The following is a 19,345-nucleotide window of genomic DNA, read 5'->3' on the forward strand; positions in this document are numbered from 1 at the left end:
TGGTTCATCTCTTTCAAGATCTCTCTATTCCAATATCTTTGCCTGTGCCTCTCTATTCAGATAGTCATGCGGCAATACATATTGCTAAGAACCCCATGTTCCACGAGAGAACAAAGCATGTTGAGATTCATTGTCATTTCGTTCGACAAAAGTTTTTAGATGGGCTTATTTCATTTTCATTTATTCCATATTCCTCTCAATTAGCTGATTTATTTACAAAATCACTCATCGGTCCTCTTCATCACAGTGTTTTGGGCAAGTTGGGTGTCCGTTGGTCCCCTCCACCTTGAGGGGTGTATTGAGATAATATTATTTTTGTTCATTGGACTGGGTTTGTCCACCTGTTTCATTATTCATCTGTTGCAGTACATGACTTGGGCTAGCCTCAACATTATTCGATGATGGACTACTTGGCTTGGGCCTGCCTTAACATGCTGATTTCGTCCCAACTTCTACAAATCATTGTACATATTATTTTATTTCTTTTGTATACCCTAGGTAAATCTTTTGTATATCATTAAGTAGTATTTCCTACCTTATTTAGAAGTGTATACCCTTAGTTATTTTGTACCTTATTTAGGAGTCTTTAAGTCAACTCTTTACTTATATGTACAGGTCATTGTACAAAGTTATTATTCATTCAAGAAAAAGGAGAAGAAAATTCTTTTCAATTTTTTGTCTTTTTTTTGCTGTAATTTTCTTTCGATTCTTATATTTCAATAGTTTGGGTTCAGATTTTATGATTTTGCACATATATTTCTATGCTCCGTTCCGAAAATGATGGGTTTAATTAAACCCATTATACAACCCCCGTCACCCAGAGAGTAGCACCATGGAAGAAGGAACCAAAAAACGAAGCAACGCAAAGCATCTTTGAAAGACCAATCATGTTCGGGAAAAAAACCAGAGGATCATGTTTGCCTAGAAGAGGAAAAATTGTGATTTCATTATGGTCTTACAAAACGACGGTTACAACATTCTTATCGCTAGAAAAATGAAGGGCCAACAGGTCAAAGTTTTACTACTATTACTTGGAATGGGTTTGGATAATATTGGTTACGGCTTTAATTACATCCCGTCAATTAGTTAGCCATCAGGCATATCCTAGTTGATGATCGTATGGTAAATGTACCAAGTTTCCGTTGTGAACCAAAGACATTATTAGAGCAAAGAATGAATAAGAGTTCAAAGTTTTATTTCAAATTTCTCTTGCCACAAATATGGGATACACATCAACCAACATCATACATCAGAACAGATACAATTTCTTTTCCCCTTTCTGTGTTGTCTATAGTTGATATGAAGTTTGGTATTATATACAGTATTTTTGAAAATATTGTCTTTTGATAGGTTACAGTATATTAGAAAAACTCAGGAAGGCCAGCATTCTCTTCTTGTGACTTACAATCATCATTGGTATATGTTCCTTTGTCTTTGATTAGAAACGAGCTTAATCCTCCGATCTCGATACATGTTCATATTTGGAGCTAACAATCTGGTGTAGCGGTCAAAATAGAGAAGTTGCTTCATTAGAAGGGCAAACTCACGAGGAAATTTCAATCCGTAAGATTCACCAACTCTGACCTGCCAAGCATTGAAGAACATGGATCAGAAAATAGAGGTTACAAAGTCAACAAGGAGAGATATAACAGCATTTTATTTTATTTCTTTGATCTGTAAGTATCTAATTCCACATGTGCATCTAGAAAATGCATGAATATGTACAAGCAAAAACTGCGTCCCTTTATGAATGGAGGGGACTAAGGAATACAAATAAGATGCCAGTATCATAAACATTCTGCATCTTAGACCAAAGTGAAAAAAGTTATAAACATCTGTATTTCAAGTCTATGTACTAGTTCAGCATTTTGTATGATAAAATATTTCTAGAGCACAAAATGCAACTCTTTTTGCTGCATTTATTCGACATTCGGCACTGGAGATCTAATATACTCTCCATTTCACATAATTAAGCCTAATATTAGGACATCTTGAGTACCAGAGGAAGAAGAAAAGTAGAAGAGTACGTGGTGTTCTAGGCAAATAGCCTTGTTTTTATTAATCGTGCAAACTTAAGACCAAACAGGAAAATGATAGGGTGTCTTGACTTTGGTTACGCCATAATTTTGCAGCACAAAGCCACAGCTATAGATTAATACTACAGCTAAAACTGCTTTACCACGTCCAGATATAGTGCATTCATCTGTCTCTCATCGAATGCTACATTGGCAGCAACGGTGGTAGCATTGGTATTTGTGTCCCTGGCAGCAGCAACAATGATTTCTGTATCTAAATCCTGTGTAGAAATAACAATCTATGGGTCAGAAAATGATTAGTTGAAGCTCACCTAGTCCGATGAAATCAAAATTTTCTAGGAGAGCGGCCCATAATGAAGACAATATCAATGACTTACCATCCAAGACTAATAAGTAATAAGTACTCTGTAATAACTAATTACTAGTCCCCACATTCCAAAATAATTGAATTGTTGGGGTATGACACATCCCTTTAAAAAAATCTTTAGGACATAAATTGTAGGTTACTTTTCACTATTACCCTTTTAATTGTTCTTAAATTACCCTCCTAGAAAATGTGAAGTACTTAAGAACCTCATTAAATGAAAGGGTAAAATTGAAAGAAATTTTCAACATGTCTCTCGAAGAATAAACAATTCATTTATTTTGGACATTGAAAAATAACTCAAGAATTCATTTATTTTGGAATGGAGGGAGTATTTCCCAGAAGGGCTTCTCTCTTATCTTTTTACTTGTCTAGGATTTCCAACAAAGGGAGTTCTAAAATAAAACATCCGTCGTATCAGAAACTTCAGTCTTCGAATTTACAGTTGACTAGATTCAGGACAAGGTTGACATGATAGAATTCAAAACCACCTCGATTTGATTCATTGCTACTTTCTCACTTATGTCCTATTTGCCAGTTAATGATGGAGAAATATAACATGTTCCAGTCTTGCAGCCTTTTAAAATACAGCTCTTTGCTTGAAGAACCACATGTAGCCAAAAAAGATTGACTAGCCTACCCCAACCCAAGGACAAGTATACACAGGAACCTGAAGAGCGGAGAAATCAACAGCAGCATCTAAAACTTTAATCAGAATCTACAGAACTTATGCTGGATCTTATATTTTACCTGAATTGACAAAAATATTTTCTCCAAGTCCCTCGCAAAACTCTTCGAGTCCACATCCTTTCCGGTAGCACCCATGTCAATTAGGGCAGATGCCATCGACTCATAATCTTCAATTGCTATAGATTGCAGAAATACTTCCATAGCAGCCCATGTCTTTGGAGATATACGACCAACAATTCCTGCATGGAAAATCTTTATTTTTTTTTTTGTACTTCTATTGATTGCAAAAGATGTTAATAGGGAAGTTCTAACTCAATTGGCATGCCCATTTTCGATATTTAACTTAAATTAGCATGCCCATACCCCAACTATGGAAAAACGTAATGTAGAGAGTACAAGATCAATAGAAGGGGTTAAGTAAATCAAGCTAGCTGTTAATAACATTTCTCATTGAGAAACTAGTGCTAAATAATCTATTATAGTTTGATCAGGAAAGAGACAGAACACAGTTTTCTAAACCCTTAAATAAGAAAAAGAACGCATGATGATCAGTTGATCTTAGGCATATTTATACACCTAAGTGTCATTATTTACGCGCGTTTAGCTTAGTTTTGAGAATAACTTGATGTGCTTAATGAAGTATAAAGTGTATATTTGTGTGCTAAGTTGCATGTTTAGAGTGTTTAAGTGCATTTGAAACAATTCAAGAGTCGAAAGAATCAAATAGAGTTCAAAGGAGAAAACTAGTTAAGCTAGCCTACGCTATGCTTGTTCTATTGTACTTTGATGAGCTTTATTATGTTGTATGGACTAATGTTTGTTATGAGATGTTGTAGGAGACCATTGGAGCAGCTATGGGAGCTAAATGAAGCCTACACACAAGCCACAAGGAGTGGGGAAATAAGGAACAATTAGAAGAGAAGAAGAGAGCAAAAATTGGATGAAACCTCACCTTGTGGAGGCATCCATGGGCCGCACCCTTTAGAGCGAGGGCACACTGGTTTGGTCGTGCTATGGGCCATGCAATGCAATCCACGACTAAAACTTGGGTCTTTTGCTTGGTTTAAGTTGAGGGCAAAGTGGTCAATGCTTATATTTTGTATGGGGCATCTTATGGACGACCTAAAGGGCTATATAAGGAGTACTTAGCCACATTTACAAGACATCTTTGGAACAACACATGTTTGGAGAGAGGAGAAGGCAACAAGGGCTCTACGTTAGAGTTTTTCTTCCTTTAACTTTTAGTTTTCTTGTAGTTTTACTTGTGAATTCATTAATGGTGATTCTTTGTATGTAAGTGTCGAAACACCCTCTTTCTACGGTTGAGGCTACGAACATGATTGCTTAGCATAAACTCAAGTTGGTTAACATTAATTATCATATTTGATTGTTCTTATATTCTTACACTTACTATTCATTGATTCGCAACCTTTAGAATACATCTATATTTCTTTTGTGAGCCCGAAAGAAGTAACATTAGATTAGAACGTGGAACATAAGGAATGGGTTCTTGTCTTTTAGATGAATATACCTAGTTTGTCCCGTTTGGCTCTAATACGGGATGAAATATAAATGCATTTGAATTAGTTCCCACATCCTCACTCAACGATGTAGTTGTGAGGCTAACTTAAATAGACGATTTGAGGCTCGAAAGACCATAATCATGATATTAACCCCGTGATCAACAACCAAGATAAATAACTTAACCAACACGATTGTTTAGCTTTGCATGATTGTTCAAGATGCCTTGACCCTAGAATCCTCCTATGTAATGTTTACAACACTTTTAATCTCCTTTATTGTTCATTTTTTACTTTTAGCATAATAAAACTTAAACTCTCTTTGGTAACAATCGCACTCGTTTAACTTCAATAGTAATACTTGAATTGGTTGTCTGTTAAACGTCAAGTCCCTTTGGGATAGATATTAGGCTCGCCAGAGCCACTTTATTACTTGCACGACCACGTACACTTGTGTGTGCATTTGGACACAACACCAGCCAGCACTCGGCAGTTTCTCAACCAGCAAATGAGTTAGACATTGCTTTGCCATCCAAGTTAAACTATTTGCAGCAAAGTTCATGATCCTAAGACTGCATCTCATTTATAGCTACTAGCTCCTACAGAAAAAAAATCAGGTAGGTAACTAATACACCTGACGTCTAATTTATGCAGCATACTTTCCTTTTTAATCTATTCCAGATAGAATGTCAATACTTTCCCATTTTAGAAGCAATTTAACTTTAACCTTCTCATTTTTGCGTTACTGAGATGACTTATAACGACACAAATGTCTATGGTTTGTGTTAGAGCACAAGTTTCTAAGGTCTTACTTTCTTAACCTCCATGAACAGTCAAACAACGCCACATAAATTGGGACAGAGGGAGGATTCAGATAAACGTCTTTACAAAAATGAGTATCTTTCCACATGACAATTTTAACCAATTATGCCTTTTACTATGCAAAATATCCACTAGGTCATAAGTTCCATTTCTTGTGCATTATCCTTAAAGCCTTTGACAAATATTCTCCTACACTTTCTCTCTTAAATGATTGAAATTCTGGCCCTGGGCTCAGACAAAAAAGAGAGAATTATATATATATTATCAAAAACCACCTAAAAATATGAAGTGGCTGACACCAATTATCCACTGCCCACACAAACTTTTGGCCTACTTAGTAGCCAAAAAATGCCCAGGAGAAGGATGGAAGGAGAAAAGATGTGTGGTACCAAAGTCAAGGAACCCAATACGCCCATCACGTAGTTGCCACAAATTTCCAGCATGTACATCAGCATGGAATGATTCACAGGCGACCAGACTGCCAAACCTGCATATGGGCCAAACAAATCGAACTCTACTGGTCAGAGTAAACTGAACATAAAAGCCAAAACAGACTAAAAACAAGATCAGAAATCTTACCAAACATTTAGGGCAGTAATAAGACTCGTCTCAGGATTAGAAACCAGTGACTTAATAGAGTCTAGGTCCGTCAAAGGTACTCCATATAGCCTCTCCATAGTCAGTACACGCTTAGTGCTATATTGACGGTAGACTTTTGGAGCAGTGGCCTGCCTAGTAAGTCCCATGGCTTCTAAATACCTCCTAAATGTCTCAACATTTGTAGCCTCCTTGTTGAAGTCAACTTCTTCTAGCATTGATTGTCGTATATCTTTGACAATAGCAACCTATATCAAAGTTGCATATACGGAAACAAAAACTTGAAGCTGTTATTTTGGGACGCGGCAGTGAGGAAGGGTGAGAGATAGACAAAAGCAAAAATGCTGTTTACATGGAAACATACTCCAGTCGCAACAGGTTCACAAGAACTAGTCACCAAAATTGAAACAGAGCGGCAATAAATAAAAATTAAAGATACAAGAAAAAGTATGATTTGAACAATAGCACGACTTAAATAGATGCACCAGAGACTAGGTTCTATCTATTGGCAAAATCTATATAACATTGCAATCTGACGACATATAATCTGATCAATGAGAAAGAATTTACATTGAACAGGTTAAAATTTCAGTTATGATGTTAGAGATGCCCATTGTTTTAGTTTAAGAAGCTGTGCCATAAGGTAGTATAAGTGTCAAGAACCACTGCTCTTTCCTTTTGTTGATGAAGAGGCAGGGGGTGCTTTTCCGTAAGAATTTGAGGATAAATTTTAATCATTCCTCAAAAGATAATTAGAGTAAAAATTCTAGAGGAAAATTATAGTCATATCAGCAGTCACAGTAAATTGTTAAAAAAATTATATGCATTTTACCAGAGATGCACGGCTTAGATCAGGACTCAAAAACTCCAGGATACGTGCTGCAATGTAAATAAAGTTCAGATCTGCTACCAAAATATCTTCTATTCCAGGTTTCAAAACCTTTATCACAACATCCTCTCCTGTGTCTCTTATTTTTGCACCATGCACCTGGAAATTTAACATATTTGAGCCATTTAAGAGATCAGATAATAAAACACTTGGAAGAACAGAATCATCAATTGTCATGAAACGCAAGACAAAGGAAAAAAACTCATGAACCTGAGCAATTGATGCAGAGGCAACTGGTGTGGGATCAATATATTCAAACACGGTATCAATTGGTCTGCCTAGTTCCTCACGCAAGATTGTTTGGATCTCTTCAAATGGAACTGCAGGAGCCCTGTCAAAACAGTACTGGAATTCTTGAACATACTCTGGTGGAAACAACGTGGGTGTGGATGCAATAAACTGCAAATTGTATGGCAATAAAGTAATAAGCCACATGTCATTGGCATGTAAATGAAAGATCATGACAGCAAGTAAGGTGATATTGCTTTGAGCTTACCTGACCTAATTTAATATAAGTTGCACCCATGCGTTCAAACAATTTCCTCAAATATAGGGGAGATAATAGCCCAAGATGCAGCTGAGTTGGTAGTCCTGTGGTTGAGTTTGCCGTCTAAAAAGTAAAATATAATTAAATTAAAGAAAACGACACCTGTTAAGAGTCTAAAGCTATGAACAAAGTTAGTGAATTAGATTATTGGAAAAGAAAAGTCAAAGAGAACAACCAAAACAGCTTTTTTCCCTTTTTGTTGTGGAGTAGAGTGCTTTAGCTAAGCAACGGATATCTGGTAAGTCTAAACAATCCCCAGAAAGTTCAGCAAATAACATTTGGATGTCCTCTGACTAGTAGGATAAATCCAACGCGAAGTAATCAAAATCTTGAAATGGGAAGCTTTTCTTAAAAATTGCTACAATAAAAGTTGAGCATTGTTGTGGATTCTAAATTAATGTGGTCTTGAAAGCTCCACGAATTTCACTAAAGAAGCTTTGCAATAGAAATGACAACCCCCCAAACTGGTTTATGATTTTACCACACTTACAAAAGTACATCTTATGATTTTATCCATTTAAAAGTAATTTAGTTCAGAACATCATGAAAGTAATTAGTTCGGAACATCATGAACCTTAATGGAACTTGGGAAACAACATACATTCAATAATCAATCTGTGAATCACCACTTTAAATATGTTGATAAAACAAAAGGCACACCATAAAATTCTCTTATTAGTTACTTATAAAAAATGTTTTTATTGACAATCAGTGCATGATATTAGGACTTAGAAGCTGTTACCTTAGATACATCTTGCAGCCACTTAGTGCCTACTTTTTTTATTGACAATCAGCATAATATTAGGACTTAGAAGCTGTTACCTTAGATACATCTTGCAGCCACTCAGTGCCTACTCCAACAAACGCTTGGACACCCTGAGCTAACCTTAAGGCTCCACGCGGACCTGTGTTTAGAGATGTTTGGACAATATCCTCCACAAGTTTGGGCAAGTTCTCTAGACGATCTACCGAATAAAAAATAATTTGAGTTAAGCTCAACAATGACAAAAATTACCAAGTATTTCAGAATACTTCAAATGCAAAGCATATTCCAAATGCTCCCCTATCTTCGTAACCTATTAAAAGAATGAGCTTCATCGTGCAACTATCTTCAATTGCCAATACCATAAAGAAAACGTTGTAATTCTGCTAATGTTTGACTAATGAGTGGTCAATGAAGTGGTTAAGAAGCATGGAATCTCAGGTTCAAATCCCGATGAAAACAGAAACACTAGGTGATTTGTCCTAGCTTTGGTGCTAGGAGATAGCACATATGCAGTGTAACTAGTCGAGGTGTGCACAAATTGGCCCGGGCACGCCGTTATTAAAGAAAAAAAGAAGACTGATTATAATTACGGTTTGCTTTTACTCTTCATAAAAAAGATAAACAGCTTATGAAAATAGAAAGTGAAGCACCTTGAAGACTAGAAGTAAATAGATCCTGTGCCTGTGAATAACGAGCGAAAATTCGCAAAACATTGCGACGACGATTTGGATAACCAATATTTCTTGGTCTAACAATAGTCAACTGCAAAATAATTGAAATTTAATTCTAAGATTCAAAATAGGGAGATGGTAAAAGAGGTAATAGTAGAAGCAAACCTGAGAGTGAGGGAGTAGTGACAAACGCCCATTAGAGACGCCCTTCAACACCGTAACTACTGCCATTTTACTGAATTCACAATTCTCTGATCAGTGAATGATGTGTGATCATAATTAACAAAGATGAAAAGGAAAACAATTTTCTTAGTCTCGTGAAAGATAGGAGGCCACGTAGCATCTATTCATTTAGCATAATACCCCTCCATCCATCCCATTTTACTTGTTCCAATTTAACCTACAAATTTATTAACAAAGATAATTAATACTAACATAATTAGTTTATTACAATACTCTTATTAAATAATATTTATATTTTGATTTAAATAAAAAAATTATTAATATAAAAGATAAAATATAGAAAAATTTTGATTTATAAAAAATAATAAATAAAATGAGAAAATAAATTAAAAAATTTAAAATAAATAAAATGGAACGTGGAGTACCTCATTCTTGTTTCATCTGGAGGTGTTTATTCTTCAATATTGGTTAGCTTTTACGAGGAAATGAAATAAAAGAAAGGGCTTTTCTAGCTTTTACGAGGAAATGAAATAAAATAAAGGGCTTTTCTTATCAACACGTGCTACTGCAATTGGATAGACTTTTAGAAATATCATTAGTTTGAGGCTTAATTTTATCAAATACAGCATAGTTTGCTTTATTATAATTGAGTAATTGTTATGAAATGTAAAACAAGAATAACAAGAACGGAGGAAGAAGAGAATAGTTTTTATTTTTGATTTCTTAAGGTGAATTACAATGAAGAAAATCTCCTTTATTTATGGGAAAACTAATTTTGGTTTAAAAAGGGGGACTATAACCTTTTCATAAATAGACATTCAATATAATATGGTAATGCATTTATAATATTTTTCTTGAATGTCTAACTGGTAGATAATGTGTCTCATTAAAGCCTTAGTAAAAAAATTTAGTGGAAAAAAATCTAGTGAAGGAAAAAGAGTATACATCTCTAATAATATGTATATAGGCTGCCTCATTAAAAACCTTACAAGGAAAACTCAATGGAACAAAACCTCGTAAGGAAAGAAGAATACAACACATATTAATTCCTCCTAATGAGAACATCCTTGAACCTTTGCATCCCGATCTTGTGCACCATCTTCTTGAAAGTTGCAGTTGGAAGAGACTTGGTGAATAAATCAGACACATTGTTACTTGAACGAATCTGTTGCACGTTAATATCACAATTCCTTTGGAGCTCATGTGTATAGAAAAGTTTTGGAGAAATTTGTTTCATTCTATCTCCTTTTATGAATTCTCCCTTAAGTTGTGATATGTATGTTGTATTATCTTCATATAAAATTATGGATAGTTTGTCATGTCTCAAATTATATTTTTCTCAAATGAGATGAATTATAGGCCTCAACCGCACACATTCTTAGCTTATTTCATGAATAACTATTATCTCAGTGTGGTTCAATGAAGTGGCCACGATAGTCTGCTTTGTAGATCTCCAAGATATGACAGTACCTCCACATATGAACACATAACTTATTTGAGACCGAGCTTTATATGGGTCAAATAAATATCCAACATCAGCATAACCAATAAGATCGGGGCTACAATCTTTAAAATAAAATAAGCTCATGTGTTTGATCCCATTCCGATGTCTCTTACAAGGAGCAAAACTATTCCTTGCTAACAAATTGACCAAAAAGGCTATACCAAGCCTTGTACTGTTTGCAAAATATATTAGTACACTAATTGCACTAAGATATATAACCAATCCAATTTGGTATATTTCTTATTTCAACAAATAATCTATTACTTTTGAAAACTCTCCAAAAATTTCAATAATTTTCAAGTTATAAATTTATGCAAGATTGAAACACCCTGGTTTCTGGACCTTAGCAAATTTTCTTGATTTCTGGTTTTCTAGGCAAGATACGACTTAGGGGAACAAGTTGTACACTTGGGTACGGGTGGTATGGTCCAGTCGTATGCTGACCAGTGTTGGTTGATGGGATGGATGTAGTTACTGGAATGGGTACGATTTGGGTGGTACGAGTTATATCGGTGGATACGGGTTGTTTGATTACTTCACTTAACCTTAGACTTGGTAACTTAAGTTGTATCTGAGTACGAGTGGCTCACCATGAGTCGTAAGCCAGGTACGAATCGTACCATGGACTCGTATGATGGTCAATGTTCAAACCTCCTGAAATTCTATTCTGTCAGGGGTACAGCTTATGGGTACTACTCGTACACTTGTATATGACTTGGTTTTTGGGTGTGTCGTACCTTGGACATCGTTGGGTCCAAGGAGGGAGACTAGGGTACGAGGGGTGGGTACCACTCGTACAGGATAGGTACGATTCGTAAGGGTTAGTCGTACCCTATGACGGGAATTAAGTGCAGTTTAAGTGAGAGCAATCTGGACATTTTTCCACTAATCCTAATAAGTTCTCATGAGTTATATTGCACTTGGGAGGTTATTTGCCCTACTATTCTATTCTTAAACACTTAGAAAACACTCTTAAATCCTCTCTAGAGCTCTTGGGCAAATGAAGCTAGGGTTTCATCCTAATGAGTAAATAGGGGCTTGTCTTGGTGATTTCTCTCCATCATCATCTTAGTTTTAAGGCATGTTCTCTTCCCTCATTGTTAGTTTCAACTAAAGGCATGGATTTTATATAATGTTTTCATTATTTGAATGTTGTATGATTTGGGAGTTTTGTTATAAATACTTGGTTATGGTTTTTCTCATGTTTTAATTATGCTTTTATATGCATAAATAGTGGTTTTAGATAATTAGTTGCACGAGAATAGTTGTTTGGTAATTGACTTTGATTTTGGAAATACTATGCCCCCAATTTGTTTGATAAAATGCCTACAATAATGTTTTACCATAATATTGGGTTTTCAACGGAACTTATGCATGGTTTAAACTTGGTAATGGAACCCTAAATAATATGAATGGTTTAAATGGTTTTGGAAATGATTTGGCTCAATAAACATACTTGTGGGGTACAAGGGAATCCCCCAAGTTAATATAGTAATGGATACTTGTGAGGTACATGGAATCCCCCAAGTTAATTGGATAGCAGGGTCTATGGGTACATTGGAATCCCTTAACCACTAAAAGGTTTGGCTAAGGACAATACTTGCAAGTTATAGTCGGTATGATGATACCACTACTAATAGCCTTGGTTAATAATAATGGAATAATGGTTTAGTTCAAAAATTATTTTAATTAGGCAATAATGACGAGGTGTGAAAGCTAACCGTGAAGGTGGGAGTTCAATAAACGAACACTAGAAATTCATGTTTGCCGACATAGGGTAGCGCATGACGACCCTTTTATGGTACTTTGAGGTATACGAGATATCCTCTAAGTACACTGTACATATGTATCTTGGAGAGTGAAGGGTACATAGGAATCCCCGATTCTTATAGTATCTTCGGTTCATGTTGTTACACTCATCAGGGCCCGTTCAAGGGGTTACACTGGACCCATATAACCCGCGGGTGGTTCTAGGATAGTTACGCTTCACATTCCTAGGTTAAAGATTTTAAATGCATGCTAAACTAGGTTCCCTTTTAAGTATGGGTTGTGGATGGTTTTACTTGGTTTTCTTAAATGACATTATTTTATCCTTATCTTGAGTTCATGTTAGCATTCACCCGCTAACCCATCTTCGGGTGGTTGTATCCCTATGCGATACAGGAATCAACCATTCTACTCCTCCTGCTTAGAATTCGGACATTCGGGGGTCAGCTTTGGATTGAAGTGGTAAGCTTCTATCTTTCCGAAAGGCTACATTTCATGGATGTTATTTCATACTTTGGATTATTTATGGATATTGGTTTTGGCTATGGTTGGGGGCATGTCCCAACCGGATTTTCGTATTCTTTTGGTTAGAGGCTTTTGTGGAACTACTATGGGTTGACATGGGCGGGATCGGTATTGGTGTCAGCCTTAGTATTGAGGATGACATCATTGGATAAAATTTCTCACTTTTCCATCGTATTTTATTTTGAGATTATTTAATTATTAATGAAACTTATTTGGTTATGGTCGGATTTATGATTTTGGTTTGGTTTGGTATGGTTGGACGGTTGGTATGGGATGGTCGAACTCGGTTGAGTCGATCTCGGTAATAGACCTATCCCAAAGTCTGAAATCTGGAATGTTACATTATCTTGTTATATGTTCGAAATTCAGCCAACTCAGGGCAGGTGGCTGGAGGTTGGGTTGGGTAATGGGGGTGGTCTCCGATTCTAGTCGGACTTGGGACGCCCATTACGAGAATGTCTCGAGTCGGGTCGCGTCAAATATAAGGATAGTAAATAAGTTTCTCAGAAACTTTTATATGCTTTAAACATTTTGAATCCGTAAAAATAAATTTCATATAAATTTTATCAAGTGACAACATTCACCATTTCATGTGTGATATCTTCAAATCTTTGGACTACAAATCAAATAAGTTTTATACTTATCAAGATCCATCCTTTCATATCACTTGATAAATATTTATACACCCACATGCTTAAATAAATATAGAGTTCAGATCCTCGTAATCTTTTACAATATTACCCTAATATTGTGTCAAAGATATTATCGATGATACATCATTTTGTATCAGTTCACAATATGACATAACATTTTAAGATCTCATCACTTCATTGTCTTCAGGTACCTGAACCTCTCATAAGATTTTATGAAGTATTATATCGTAGGCTCTTTAAGAGCACATTGCCTCTTTATTATGATTATTTGCTCCTTTTTCTTTTTCAAGAATTATTGCTTTTAGAATCAATTGATCTACCATGCTTCATATATGTAGTAGACTTTGTCCTTCAGGGATATCCAATTGGAGTATTTACAGCTAAATGCAATATCAATTTTTTGGTCAATAAATGCTCTTAGCATTTGAACTTAAATTATCTTTTGAATGAGGATCATATTGATGATAATTCACAATATATTTCTTAGTTGTTTATTATCTCCCCCTTATGTTAGAAAAGCTAACGTACATCTCAATTTACTTTAGAGAATCCAACTTTGTGGGAGAATTAATCATAATTTATTGATTGCTGCATACAAGTACTTTTGTATAAAATATATCATATTTCAAATCAACAGATGAATTTTTGTTCTCATTAGCAATGATTTAGCTATTTATTGAAGGCATTTAACGCCAAACTAGCATTATCAAGATGAATTGTCTTGATTACACAATCTAGAAATTCTTTACTCAATTTTATTGAGCAAGCAACTCTATGAATGTCAAACTGCAAGTTGACAATAAATATACATGGGATTATCTTATTGATGCATCTTTTTAACATATCACATGATAGGTGAAGAAACCTATGTTCACCTTTTATACTTTCTAGATTTTAAGGGATCAAATCTCAACATTAGTTGGTCCAACCAGCTTATCATGAGAACAAACAACATAAATAATTCTAGGAGAATCTTCTAATTCTTCAACATATACCTAATACACAATATGGATATCTTTAAAATGTCGCAATCGTTCAAGTCAACTTATGAACTTATTTGTAGTAGTAAACTCCAAGTTTGCCACAACATGTGTTCTTTTGCTTTAGTAGATTTCAGATTTACTATTATATGAATAAATTTTAGATTTACTACTTCAGAAGTAGATTTTAAAATAACTCTTCTCAATTACTCTGCCTATTTCGGAGGTGAGTTGTGATACCATCACAATTAAGTGCACATTTGTATTGATAAACTTTACTAAACATTATCACATTCACCTTAGGATATGGATTTGTACTTATAACAATCAAAATTCTCTTTTCTTAGGAATTGAATATAATTGTACCTAAGTCTATCAAATTTTTTTAGCTTATAACCTCTTTCATGATATTTCTACTTCAGAAGCAAATCAAGACATACATATAATGTAGAAAGTTTTTCTCTAACATATCTTATAATCTTAACAAATGTGTGAAAATATTATTACTTTTGATGATTATTATCATATTATCCATCCACGTATATGTTCGTATATTCAATGACTTGTCTTCTTTCAGACATATTATGCATTGCTACCACATTCACTTCAGAGAATGGAGCATATTCGATGGGACATGTCTCATGACTTTTCACTAAAAAATATTATTTTGCCTTAGCCATCATAATATCATCAATATGGTGCATTGAGATTCAAACTCAATGTCTTATCTATATAAAAATGTCTTAAGCATAAATCAATGAGATTTAAACTCAACATCTTATCATCATGGTGCATCTGGACTCTAACTCGATGTCTTACCCTTTTAGTGCCATGAAATTTAAATGCAATATTCAATCATTATGGTGCACCGAGACTTTAATCTAATGTTTTACTCTTTGGTGCTGTGAAACTTGAATCCACCATCTTACCCTCAATTAATAATATAATGGGTCAATGATATCTTCGATTTCTTGTGATTGGCAAACTTAATAACCAAAAGATATATCCAATAGAGCCACTTTTGATGGTCACTTTTTGGTCATCATAACTTTGTTGAAGTGTAAACAGATCTACTACTTCTTGCAACATTACCACGTAGTCTAGTAGGTACTTGATGATGAAAGTATAAAATTAAGAATAAGAAAAAGGCCTTAATTACTTACCTTGTGATAGTCCAGAGTTTCACTTTGACGACTAGCTTGAACAATTAAAATATAAATAAAAAAGTGTTAACCTTAACATCTTGAATTTAGCTTTTACTTTTGGATGTTTAGCCTCAATCTTTGTCCCACTTTCCAAGTTCCCTTTCTCGACCTCAGGTTCTCTCCACGGGATTAATTGTGCACCAACAGTATGTTGCTTTTATGAAGAATAAAATCAATTTCACTCTAATATTTAGAGACTCATGCTGATAACGTGTTATGAAATATAAAGTACGAACAAGAAGAATGGAGAGAGAAGAGAGAGTAATTCTTATTTCTCTTAAGTATTTCTTGAGGGGTCAATTACAATAAAGAAAAACCCCTCTTTATTTATAGGAAAAAATTAACTGTGTCCCAAAAGTTGGGGTTTCTAACTTTTTTATAAATAGACATTCATTATATATGGTAATACATTTATAATAGTACTATTGTAAATGTTATTATTTTATAATTGTGAATGCCTTAGAAGCATACCTATCTTTGAGAGTAGGGGGTGCACATTCACCCGCTAGCTTTGACAAAACCTATGTATATATATAATTTGTATATTTATATATACTAGTTAAAGGTACATGCATTTCACGTGTGTATCACATTAAAAAAATAAAACTATATATTTAATTTTAAACATTAATAAAACAACTAACAATTTGCAATGGAATTTCATGATATTTAAAAATTAAAATTTACTTAGTTGTTCCGCGTTGAAACAATTTATGTGCTTCATATAGTTTTATTGAATATATTTAATGTCTTCTAATTGACATTGATCTCAAATAAGTCATTGTTCATCACGCTAAGTATCTAAATTATCATATATATGGATTAATTTTTACTTCATACAATTTATATAAATTTTTAGTTGTTTTTAAAATTTAAAATATCAATTATGCTACATAAATTGAGACGGGACTAAAAATTATATAAAATTATCCAAACAATACACTTTATCAATATGGCCCAAAATGAAAGAAATAGTCACTTGATCAACAAAACAGGCCCAAAAAGGCCCAAAATCAACTTAACACACCATCCAAATAACACTAATCAAATACGATCACATAGTAATGCTCAAATAGGAAACTACAATCACATAGTAATGCTCAAATAGGAAACTATCTCTAGAAATCACTTCAGCTTCTTTCTTCTCCGCCAAACATCTACATGGTTTAGTTCATCAGCAGCGTGATACGACATCGATTTAGCATCTCTCGTTGAGAAAATAATGCTCCTGACTCTGCTTTGCTCTGATTTTGACATTTATCGATGACTTCAACTTTTATATGTAACTCCAGATACCACTGTCAATGTCTTCATTGTCTCTTCTTGCTCTGATCAACTTCTTCAATAGCTGAGGAAGGATGAATGATCTTAGCGAGTTACTTTTAGCAAGGAAGTTTTAGATCTTAAGAGTTGTCCAAAATGGTTTCTCTGGTGGTGGTGATGAATAATTACTATAGCTTCACTTATAATTTCTGTAAGATATGCTCAATCATACAAAGTTTGAATGAAGAACTGATTTTTGAAATTGAGAAATTTTAAAATTGGTAGCTTAACTTTACTTATTACTTTTGCTTCTTTTTTTTTTCGTTGTGATTTTAAAGTATTTTAAAATTTGATAATTGAATAGTTTTTTAGAACATTGACATAGTCATATAATTATTGTCTTAACTTTAGAAGTACAAGCTCTTCTTCAGATCAAATTTCGGAGGTTTCTATCTTTGCATGTCACCTTGATACATGAATTTGAGGTACTGGATATAATTTTTTTTGTTCTATATATTTTTCTTAATCTATTTTATTTACAAATTCGAGTTAACTTTTGCTGGCAAATTTAAATTTTTGGGATAGTGTGAATAGTTGTGCCTCATTGTTATAGAGATTTACTCCTACCATTAAATTGACGGGGATATAACAGTGAACTAACAAAATTTTACATTCTTTTATTTTATGTTCGTTTCAAAATCATTTGATCAATTCTCATATGAAAAACTTACTTTGGAATATACTCCACCTTGTGGCACGTGTGGCAGTAGGTGCAGATGGAAAAAATTATGTTTCTTTCAGTCTTTTGAATTCTGATCCGTATGATTGGGTTTATGATTGATAATCACCTCATTTTCTCTTTCAGTTGCGAAAGATCCTAATTTGTTTACTCGTTTCTCATTGCCCATAACAAAGTTTGTAGTTAGACTTCTTCGGTATAATGCTTCTATTACTTTTTTTTTAACTTAGAGATGTAGTATGTAGTGTTTAATGTGTTTGATGCTTAATTTGTATCGCTAAGATTTATATTGTTATGAATATTGTATGTTTATCCTTGTTTAGCTAATACCCAATTAAATTTCTTATTTATCTACTAAAATGAAATATAATCATCTATCGACAAATTTTTAAAAAGTTAGATGAAATTATGCGGGTTCCTATTGTTATGTTGTAAGTGAATATGGGAATGAAAAATGGAGAGAACAAATAGAGGAAAAAGTATAGTGAGCTTTCACTTTAAGGATGTAAAGCTCTCTGACATTGATGGGAGAAAGAAAATTTCTTATGCTTATGTTGAGAAGCATTCCTTCATGTGGTTAGTAAGACAAGAACAAGACATGTCTCACACCATCATCATCGTCGCTCACATAACTTGGCTTCAAATTTAGATTTAGAATTGACAAATGACCGAGAGATTAATTTTTTGAATAAAATTTATTCAAAACTTCAAATAAGTGAAGTTTTTAATTCGAAAATCCAATAGAAAATATTTCTCCATTTGCAGACGCAGTCACAACGCCCCTCAAAGGGACGTGACCCTTTGAGGTACTGTTTCAGAATGAAATAACAACTTGAACATGGAGGTCTGGCGTAGGTCGATTGCAGGCCAAGCCAGAATATTCTGATTTGTGCCAAACAGTTCCTGCATATGTAAATGCAGCATAGTAGGTGTCATTTTAAAAAATAGTGCATTATTTCTTGAACCATTTTTTCCTTTCTGAAGCACCACCTTTTTAATATAAATACCTGAACTCTTCCTCAGGTAAAGTCATGAAATTTGAGTTGAAAAACATCTTCTTTTCTAAAAGATCGAGTGTTATCTTCAAACTGTCGAGTGAGTTTGTTGTTCCAAAAATTTGAGGTACCACTATTTTCTGAAGTGAATCATTTTATCCTAGGATGAGGTATTCCATTAACCTCAGATATTTGAGGAGAATAAATTCCTTAAAGACACACCATGAATTCGGTGGACCTAATTCTTTCATTTTCTGTCTTTATCTTTCTTTCTTTAAGTTGATTTTACTATTTTTCCAGAAAATTGTAGAAACTTCATTTTGATAGTTCATATATTATTTGAACTTGTGGTTGAAGTTGTTATAAATTATTTGTAGTTCTTGAAGTTAGTGTTGAAATTCATATTGTTAAATATAGATTCACTAAACCTGAAAAATAACAATCTTAAGAAATTTAAATAATCTGTATTTTTGGGTTTTTGGATATTAAAGCCTTTTGTTTTCTACTTTGTTTGAATTTAATTATGATTTGAAGATATAAAAACTTCATCACGAGTTAAAGTTCATCCGATTGACGAATAGAAGAACACAAAAACTTCATCGTTAAACTAGAAATAAGTTTTTGTTTAA

At 34.0% G+C, this 19,345-nt stretch overlaps 1 protein-coding gene across 1 annotated transcript; it reads right to left on the reverse strand.

Moving 5' to 3' along the window:
• Positions 1-1,174: 1,174 nt before the first annotated feature.
• LOC107863476 (uncharacterized aarF domain-containing protein kinase At5g05200, chloroplastic) lies at positions 1,175-9,813 on the reverse strand. Its single transcript, XM_016709404.2, has 12 exons — positions 9,511-9,813; positions 9,068-9,302; positions 8,882-8,993; positions 8,288-8,430; positions 7,415-7,528; positions 7,129-7,317; positions 6,862-7,017; positions 6,012-6,277; positions 5,822-5,919; positions 3,151-3,329; positions 2,180-2,296; positions 1,175-1,584 (listed from the first exon to the last, which is right to left on the reverse strand). The coding sequence occupies exons 2-12, from the start codon at positions 9,131-9,133 to the stop codon at positions 1,411-1,413; spliced, it is 1,614 nt and encodes a 537-aa protein (XP_016564890.1). The 5' UTR covers positions 9,134-9,302; positions 9,511-9,813; the 3' UTR covers positions 1,175-1,410.
• Between the last annotated feature and the right edge of the window lie 9,532 nt (positions 9,814-19,345).

Source organism: Capsicum annuum, chromosome 3 (genome assembly GCF_002878395.1).
Source record: "Capsicum annuum cultivar UCD-10X-F1 chromosome 3, UCD10Xv1.1, whole genome shotgun sequence".
Classification (NCBI taxonomy): domain Eukaryota; kingdom Viridiplantae; phylum Streptophyta; class Magnoliopsida; order Solanales; family Solanaceae; genus Capsicum; species Capsicum annuum.